Source organism: Pyrus communis, chromosome 17, assembly GCF_041283825.1.
Source record: "Pyrus communis isolate YQ-2024b chromosome 17, ASM4128382v1, whole genome shotgun sequence".
In the NCBI taxonomy this organism is placed as follows: Eukaryota; Viridiplantae; Streptophyta; class Magnoliopsida; order Rosales; family Rosaceae; genus Pyrus; species Pyrus communis.
In genome coordinates this window covers 19,626,976-19,635,461 of record NC_142581.1, presented here as the reverse complement: position 1 = coordinate 19,635,461, position 8,486 = coordinate 19,626,976, and the positions used below count along the sequence as shown (strand labels likewise).

The 8,486-nt window shown below is 38.8% G+C and overlaps 1 protein-coding gene across 1 annotated transcript; it reads left to right on the top strand.

Moving 5' to 3' along the window:
* The first annotated feature begins 380 nt into the window (after nucleotides 1-380).
* LOC137708086 (homeobox-leucine zipper protein ATHB-15) lies at nucleotides 381-7,066 on the top strand. Its single transcript, XM_068447076.2, has 18 exons — nucleotides 381-1,392; nucleotides 1,570-1,729; nucleotides 2,128-2,228; nucleotides 2,362-2,452; nucleotides 2,826-2,921; nucleotides 3,008-3,121; nucleotides 3,207-3,290; nucleotides 3,442-3,597; nucleotides 3,706-3,780; nucleotides 3,913-4,019; nucleotides 4,107-4,299; nucleotides 4,485-4,670; nucleotides 4,825-4,905; nucleotides 5,366-5,500; nucleotides 5,609-5,934; nucleotides 6,192-6,297; nucleotides 6,423-6,572; nucleotides 6,753-7,066. Exons 1-18 carry the CDS (start codon nucleotides 1,184-1,186, stop codon nucleotides 6,897-6,899), a joined length of 2,517 nt encoding a protein of 838 aa, XP_068303177.2. The 5' UTR covers nucleotides 381-1,183; the 3' UTR covers nucleotides 6,900-7,066.
* Nucleotides 7,067-8,486: the final 1,420 nt, after the last annotated feature.

Here is an 8,486-nt window from a genome sequence, read left to right as displayed (position 1 = left end):
ATATAATGACATTTAAACAAATCGAAGAACTAATAGATTTTGCTTTCAAATTTTAAGTTACTGTAAAAACAAGAAAAGCAAATCAAAACCAAAACGAAAAACACAGAATACATTTTATCACAATTACTGATCACGTATAATTAGACGAGAAACATGGTATACGTTTGTTGTTGGCAAGAACTCAGTGTATACGGGGTTGCATCCAGTTGACCCACTTTGATCTTAGTTTTTACTGTTGTGGTTGGTTGGTCTGAAAATTCAAAGGCATTGAAGAAAAGTAATCACGCGAATTGAGTTCAAGGCCATTTTGGTCATTCAGGAAGCGTGAAAGAAAAACGAAAAAGATATTCAAAGGTAAAAGTTTTTTTTAGCTCCATTTTCCTACACAGTGGAGCGAGCAAGGAACACTCTCTCTCCTCTCTCCTCTCTCCTCATCTGAGCCGAAAGTGACGAGCCAATGAAAACCAACAATATCATCATCAGCAGCAACAAAACTGTATGAATCCGAAAGCAAAAACAAGAAAAGCAAACCAAAACCGAAACGAGAAACAAAGCAAAACATACCGCTAGTGGTTTACCTTTTGTTCTTCTTCTTACTCCAGCTCCAAACCCTCCAACTTTCAGCTTCCAAAACCCAAATCCCGCACGCAAACCATGCTGCTTCAACCCTTTAAGTCCTAGAAAATGTCTCGTGGGTTAGACATGGAAGCCATCGAGATCGGCGACACGGTGACGTTTCCTCTGGTTCTCAGGCCGTAGAACAGAGATCGGTCTACCCAGCTGGGTGTACGAGGAGTCGTTCCACTCACTGATTCCACTCGCTCAGTAACTCGTGTTTATCATCTCAAAACGTTTATTGGGTAGTGGTCGTTTGGGGAGCAGATCGGTTGTGGTTGCTGATCTCGAAAGATTTGTACAGCTTCTTTGTGTTTGGTGCTAACTCGGTTCCAGTTAAGGGTAGTGCTGTCCCTTGTCGGTTAATCTCCATCCTCTATCCTCGAAAAGTTTAATTTATTTCTAAATAATTAGCTATCAAAGTCTGCAAGTTTGTACATTTGGGTGCAGACCCAGTTGTCGTTTTGGTCTGTTTTGGAGCTTTGAGGGTTTGAAAAGTGGTTTGGTTTTCTGGGTTTGGTGTAATTTTCTGTGGGTTGGAAGTGATTTCTGAGCTGAGAATTTGGAAATGGCTATGTCCTGCAAGGATGGTAATAAACATGCATTGGATAATGGCAAGTATGTTAGGTACACACCTGAGCAGGTTGAAGCCCTCGAGAGGCTGTATCATGATTGCCCCAAACCCAGTTCGATTCGTCGCCAACAGCTTATTCGGGAGTGCCCGATTCTCTCCCACATCGAGCCAAAACAGATTAAGGTCTGGTTCCAAAACAGAAGGTAAACAAAAATTGGATCTTGAATAAATTATGGATTTATTTGGTTGCATGGGGTTTGGTTTCCTTATTTGTGCTAAGTTAGTTGTTCAAAAATCTTAATTACATTGCATTTACTTTGTTTTCTGAGGAAGGAAGTTAATGTTAGTGGGGTTGTCTGTTTGTGGTTTGGTTTTTACAGATGTAGGGAGAAGCAGAGGAAAGAGGCTTCGCGCCTCCAAGCTGTCAACAGGAAGCTCACTGCTATGAATAAGCTACTAATGGAAGAAAATGATAGGTTGCAGAAGCAGGTGTCTCACTTGGTGTATGAAAATGGTTACTTCCGTCAGCATACCCAGGGGGTGAGAATTCATTAACCATTCGAGACCCTTTTCGTTGTTGATTAGTAGTGGACGGGCGGCTGGTCCGTCTCTCTGAAATTTTAACATTCTCGTTTGGCATCTTAGAATAGCTAAAATCATTAACCATTCAAAACCCAAGATTGAAATTTTCCCTTTTAAGATCAATTAGTGAGCAACGTGAGATACCGTAATGCGTATTATTCAGATGTGCGTTAGGCCATTTGGTTGGCCGGACTCCTTACGCCTAAGTTCGAATGCACCTCCGTGTAAATTAGAGTAGTTTAGAATAAGGCATTGCAAACAAAAATGTCCTGAATTATAATTGTTTTTTTTATCGTAATTTCTGAATTTATGGGGTAATGTAATTGACATGTGAAGTTTGTTTATTTTTGTTACAGACAACGCTTGCAACCAAAGACACAAGTTGTGAATCAGTGGTGACGAGTGGCCAACACCATTTGACACCTCAGCATCCGCCAAGGGATGCAAGTCCTGCAGGGTTAGTAACTTAGTAGTAGTGGGATGTTGTTGTTAAGTCCTTTTCAGTTTATCGGGCTTTGTGACAGGAGCTTTTGTTGTTGTGTGTGTTTTGTGGCTTATGGCTTCGTGCTTTGTTTGCTTGTGTTCGCTAGACTTTTGTCCATTGCAGAAGAAACTTTAGCAGAGTTTCTTTCAAAGGCTACTGGAACTGCTGTTGAGTGGGTCCAAATGCCTGGAATGAAGGTATTTCTCTCGCTATATTTGTTTTTTGAAGTATTCGTATATGTATTTGATTAAGTGAGGAAGAAATGCCTGAACAATGTGATGGTGGAATTATAGTTCTAAACATTGACTTTTCAATGATATGAAATTATATCAGAAATAAAAATCCTTACGTTCCGAGATGTAGTTGAATTGTTATAAATATGGAAAAGTACATTTCGATTATTGGTGTTCGTTACACTCTTGCCATTTAGTTAGCATGACTTCAATTTTTATTTGTATGGTTCTCATGAAATACATTAGGCTGCACTTTTTATTTTGCTTATTCTGTTTTAAGGGGAATTTAGGCCTTTTTAATATGAATCTTCCTTGCTAACTCTTCTGGATATCTCAGCCTGGTCCGGATTCCATTGGAATCGTTGCTATTTCTCATGGTTGCACTGGAGTGGCAGCACGTGCCTGCGGCCTGGTGGGTCTAGACCCTACCAGGGTAAGTTAACATGACTTTTCTGTCTGTTTTCTCCTCCTTTGAATTTAAGAGAATGTATGATTGACTATTGACTATATTATGTTTAGGTTGCGGAGATCCTCAAAGATCTACCTTTGTGGTTGCGTGATTGCCGTGCTGTAGATGTTTTAAATGTATTGCCTACAGCAAACGGTGGAACCATTGAGCTGCTCTACATGCAGGTAGGTTCTACTTGTATTGTAAGTTAGAGCATTCTTTTACCACCTTATTTTTTATTTTATTAATTTTTTAAATTATCTGATATAGCTCTATGCGCCGACAACTTTGGCGCCTGCCTGTGATTTCTGGCTGTTGCGCTATACTTCTATTTTAGAGGATGGCAGCCTTGTGGTATGTTGTCACAAAGTTGTGAATTTTGATTCATATTGCCAAATAACTATCTTGTTGATCGAGCAATTCGTGGCACACAAGTAAATACATATGGCATACATCTTCACTCACTACTTTAACTGAAGTTGTTCTCGTTGTGTACAATGCTCAGATTTGTATGAGATCTCTGAAAAACACTCAGAATGGTCCAACCATGCCTCCAGTGCAGCATTTTGTTAGAGCAGAAATGCTGCCTAGTGGATACCTTATACGACCCTGTGAAGGGGGAGGTTCAATCATACATATCGTTGACCATATGGATTTGGAGGTTAATAAGTTATTCGTGAAGCGTAATGAGATAATCGTCTTCAATTTAGTTTTGTTCTGATACATCCATTACAATAATTGTAACTCTTATATGTGTTTCATCAACCAGCCTTGTAGCGTGCCTGAAGTCCTGCGCCCATTGTATGAATCATCAGCTGTCCTTGCTCAAAAGATGACAATGGCGGTAAGACCATATGGTGGTAGATATTTGGACATTGTTTGTAGCGTTCAAAACTAACAAGATGTATATCACAAGCATGCTATGAGGGCAAAGGGGAGATAGAGTTTTTAATTAGTCCTTCTAACGTACGTTCAGGCTTTACGTCAGCTGAGGCAGATAGCGCACGAGGTTTCCCAATCTAATGTCACAGGTTGGGGAAGACGCCCTGCAGCTCTACGAGCATTAAGCCAAAGGCTTAGCAGGTTGGTATATAATGGTGGTTTCAATATATATTTGTCAGTCAGAGAAGGGTTATTTGCTACTTGGAAGCTAATGGAATTTTCTTCCAGGGGTTTTAATGAGGCACTTAATGGATTTACTGATGAGGGGTGGTCATTGATGGGAAATGATGGCATGGATGATGTTACTATCCTTATAAACTCGTCTCCTGACAAGTTAATGGGCTTAAACCTGTCCTTTGGTAATGGATTTCCAGCTGTCATTAATTCCGTCTTATGTGCTAAAGCATCGATGCTGTTACAGGTTAGGTTGCTTCCCATCTTTCATTTCAATCAACTGGAGATTAGCAATAAAACATTAAGATATGCTTGCATGTTATTTTTGTTATTTGTATACATGGTGACCTTTCAAATGGACAATGACGAAAATTTTCATGTTGAGCTCGTCTTCTTAAACCTTCCTGGTTTGTTGTCTACTATTTCTCCCAGAATGTACCCCCTGCTATACTTCTTCGGTTCCTGCGCGAGCACAGATCAGAATGGGCAGACAACAATATTGATGCTTACTCAGCTGCAGCTGTTAAAGTCGGGCCTTGTAGCTTAGCTGGGTCTCGAGTTGGAAGTTTCGGAGGTCAAGTTATACTTCCCCTGGCCCACACTCTTGAGCATGAAGAGGTAAGCAAGTTGACATCTAGGAACTTACTGCATTTAAAAAGTCTTGTTTTACAATGGTTTATAATCACCCCCCCCCCCCCCCCCCAAAAAAAAAAAAATATAGAACTCTATATTGTTCTCTAATTGTTTAATGCGTTTCTTTTGCGCTTATTAGTTCTTGGAAGTCATTAAATTGGAAGGTGTTGGCCATTCTCCTGAAGATGCAATGATGCCGAGAGAAATGTTTCTTTTGCAAGTAAGTGTCAGTTATTCTAATTGTGTTAATGATGGTATTTATTCATAGCTTAACTTGGACTGTCAAAGCCTAATAACAGACTAATTCTTAACCTGATAGATTCCTTTCTTGCAAATAATAGGCATAACATGCTTTTAGCTAGTTTTTACCGCTTTGTGCACATTGGGAGTGCACGATATTATGTTCCTTTAGGATTTTTTTTCTTTACGTGTATTTTTTAATGTCAAACATGTTTGGTGCCTATCAAAGTATCCTGTGAATAGGTGATAAAGTATTTAGGGAAAGAAAGACGAGAGAGCAGAAAACTTGGACAAGTGATATGGATAAGAAGTAGTTGCATGCAGTTTCTTTTTTTTTTATTTTTATTTATTTTTATTGTGTTTGACTTGAAATCCATTTTATTTCAATGTATTGGCTAATCAATTGGTTCTCTTGCTTAATTTCCATTTTATTTTAATAGCTGTGCAGTGGAATGGATGAGAATGCCGTGGGTTCCTGTGCTGAACTCATTTTCGCTCCCATTGATGCTTCTTTTGCTGATGATGCACCTCTTCTACCGTCTGGTTTTCGCATCATTCCTCTTGATTATGGGAAGGTTAGCCTCAAAACTAAATCCCATTCCCAAGTGATGCTATCTGTCAGAATTTATACCGCACTACGTCTTATATGGAAATGTTCATTAGTGCTCTGAAAAATGTTTCAGGAATCCACCAGTCCAAATCGCACCTTGGACCTTGCTTCTGCTCTTGAAATTGGGCCAACTGGAAATAAAGGATCTAGTGAATATTCTGCAAATGCGGGTTGTGTAAGATCTGTGATGACTATAGCATTTGAATTTGCTTGTGAGAGCCACATGCAAGAGCATGTAGCATCCATGGCCCGACAATATGTTCGCAGCATTATATCATCAGTTCAGAGGGTGGCATTAGCTCTCTCTCCTTCACATTTGAATTCACAGGCTGGTCTTCGGTCACCACTTGGTACTCCTGAAGCGCAAACACTTGCTCGTTGGATCTGTAACAGTTACAGGTTTTATATCTCTCTCTCTCTCTCTCTCTCTCTCTCTCTCTCTTTCTCTCTCTCTTCCCCCTTCCTTTTATTTGGACTGAAATATATGATGCAGTGTGCAACAATAAAAAATGGTTTTTTTGGCACACACCAGCAACATGTTATATATTCTTTCTTCTGTTGCAATGAACGTTACAAGTTGGAATAAGAAACTTTGATCTGTGAAACCATGGATGATCATATAGGTGGCTTAGCTTGTAATACTATTGATATTGCAGGTGCTATTTAGGTGTGGAGCTGCTCAAATCTGGCAATGAAAGAAGTGAATCCATCCTCAAATCCTTGTGGCATCACTCGGATGCAATTATGTGCTGCTCTCTGAAGGTGAGCATATTACCCAACCTTGAAAAATCAACCAATACAACACTTAATGAAGGTGTATCGTTCTTTGAGTTCTTATCTTGCCTACTTATTCTAAGCAAATATGCTATGGAACTCCCCTTTTGCAGGCATTGCCAGTTTTCACCTTTGCAAACCAGGCAGGGCTCGACATGCTGGAGACCACCTTGGTTGCGCTCCAAGACATAACTTTGGAAAAGATATTTGATGACCATGGACGAAAGACTCTATGCTCGGAATTCCCCCAAATAATGCAACAGGTGTAGTAGAACATCTCTGAATCATATACCTTTCTTTCATGTCATTTTTAACTAACGTGCTATGGTGCTAAAGACGAGCTATGGTTCAACATCCCAATCGGTTGTTTGAATCCATATAAAGAACACGATATTCATAGAGTTATAAGCTTTTGTAGTGATTTCATTGTGCTACTTTTGTAGGGTTTCACATGTCTTCCAGGTGGCATCTGTCTTTCCAGCATGGGGCGACCGGTGTCATATGAGAGAGCGGTGGCTTGGAAGGTGCTGAACGAAGAGGAGACGGCTCACTGCATGTGTTTCTTGTTTGTAAACTGGTCTTTCGTCTGATATCGGGACCAGGTCACAAAGACTAGAAGACATAATATGATAGGCTTGAGTAGAGGAAACTTTGAACCCTTAAATGTTTAAACCATCTCCTGTCCTTTTGATGTGATAAAATGCTGTATGGATGTTATGACTTAAGTTTTCTTAGATTCTTGTTGCGTACTCTATAACTGCTTTGGATCTGTTCAATTTTCTTTCCAGTGTTTATTTTTTTTCGGGTGGTTTTGGAATTTAGGCATGTTAATGCAATCCTCCTCAAGAAAAAGACGATTGCATGCTAATGTTATCCGACTATGTTGTTTGGAACAAACGAAATTATTTATACTAGGAGTGGGGTTTAATCTCATAATGGGTTAGTAATAATGTGATTTGAATTCATCTTCAAAATCTGTCCACAAACGATTTCTGCATCTTTTTTCTGCACTTTTTGTGGCTTTGTCCTCGTTGTCAATTTTTTCTTTGTCGCGATTGTTGTATCTCTTTCCAGATCTCAACGTTCTTATTGCACAACAATCTTCTGTACCTCTTGGATTTGGAACCGTTTGGCTGGGAAATTTTCCTTGTTCTCTTTTAGTGATATTACTTGCTAGCTGCCCAAATTGCCTCTCCAAATTAGTTATGGAAGCTTGCATATTATGCATGTTTTGGTTCATTGTCCGCTGTATTTTTTGTAGGTTCTGATTGCTTTGTTCGCTGATGCGAGTAGCCTCTGCCAACTTGTCAATTGCAATTTCCCAAGGAGCTCTAGCTGGTGCGGCAGGTTGCTAGACTGGTGGTGGGAATGTTGGTTTAACTTGTTGCTCATCACCCCATTTTAAATTTGGGTGATCTGTCCAACCTGAATTATAAAAATTTGAATGAACATCATCTCTTTGCCCTTGATAACTATTAAATGCATTAACTTGCTCTGCAACAAAATCTGATTATGCATTTCTTTGTGGACAACCCATAAAATCATATTACTAGACTGTAATACTAAGCTGTCCGATTATATTGTTAAATTAGGAAAAATAAATAAATAAATGGGAGTTGCACGAAAAACCATTTGCTTTATAGTTCACATTTTATAACTAAACTTTTTTGAAAAATCAATCCAGTAAACAATTAAAAAGAAATATTACTAGACTGCAATACTAAGTGGCTGTTCAATTATATTGTTAAATTAGGAAAAAAAAAAAAAAAAGAGTTGCACGACAAACCGTTGGTTTTATAGTTCACGTTTTATAACTTAACTTTTTGAAAAATCAAGTAAATAATTAAAAAGAAATATTACTAGATTGCAATACTAAGTGACTGTCCGATTATATTGTTAAATTAGGAAGTAAAAAAAAAGAGAGTTGCACGAAAAACCGTTTGCTTTATAGTTCACATTTTATAACTTAACTTTTTGAAAAATCAATCAAATAATTAATTGTTTATGGTTTGATAAACGTTGCCAAGATTTTGGTGTTTAACTGAATAACTATTGATCTTATAATAGGTCTGATGTGCAAGCGTGCCAACTCTCGGCCTAGGGGATGGGAGCGTAAATATTTTGATTGTGCATGAATCTTTTTTCTTTAACAGCAATTGAGGTTTGAACGTGTGTCG

Excerpts from the sequence above, each read along its gene's own strand:
- LOC137708086 (XM_068447076.2), top strand. The coding sequence starts at position 1,184 with ATGGCTATGTCCTGCAAGGATGGTAATAAACATGCATTGGATAATGGC. Across the intron at positions 4,671-4,824 it reads ACACTCTTGAGCATGAAGAG|TTCTTGGAAGTCATTAAATT; the intron begins GTAAGCAAGTTG and ends TGCGCTTATTAG. Across the intron at positions 6,573-6,752 it reads TCCCCCAAATAATGCAACAG|GGTTTCACATGTCTTCCAGG; the intron begins GTGTAGTAGAAC and ends CTACTTTTGTAG.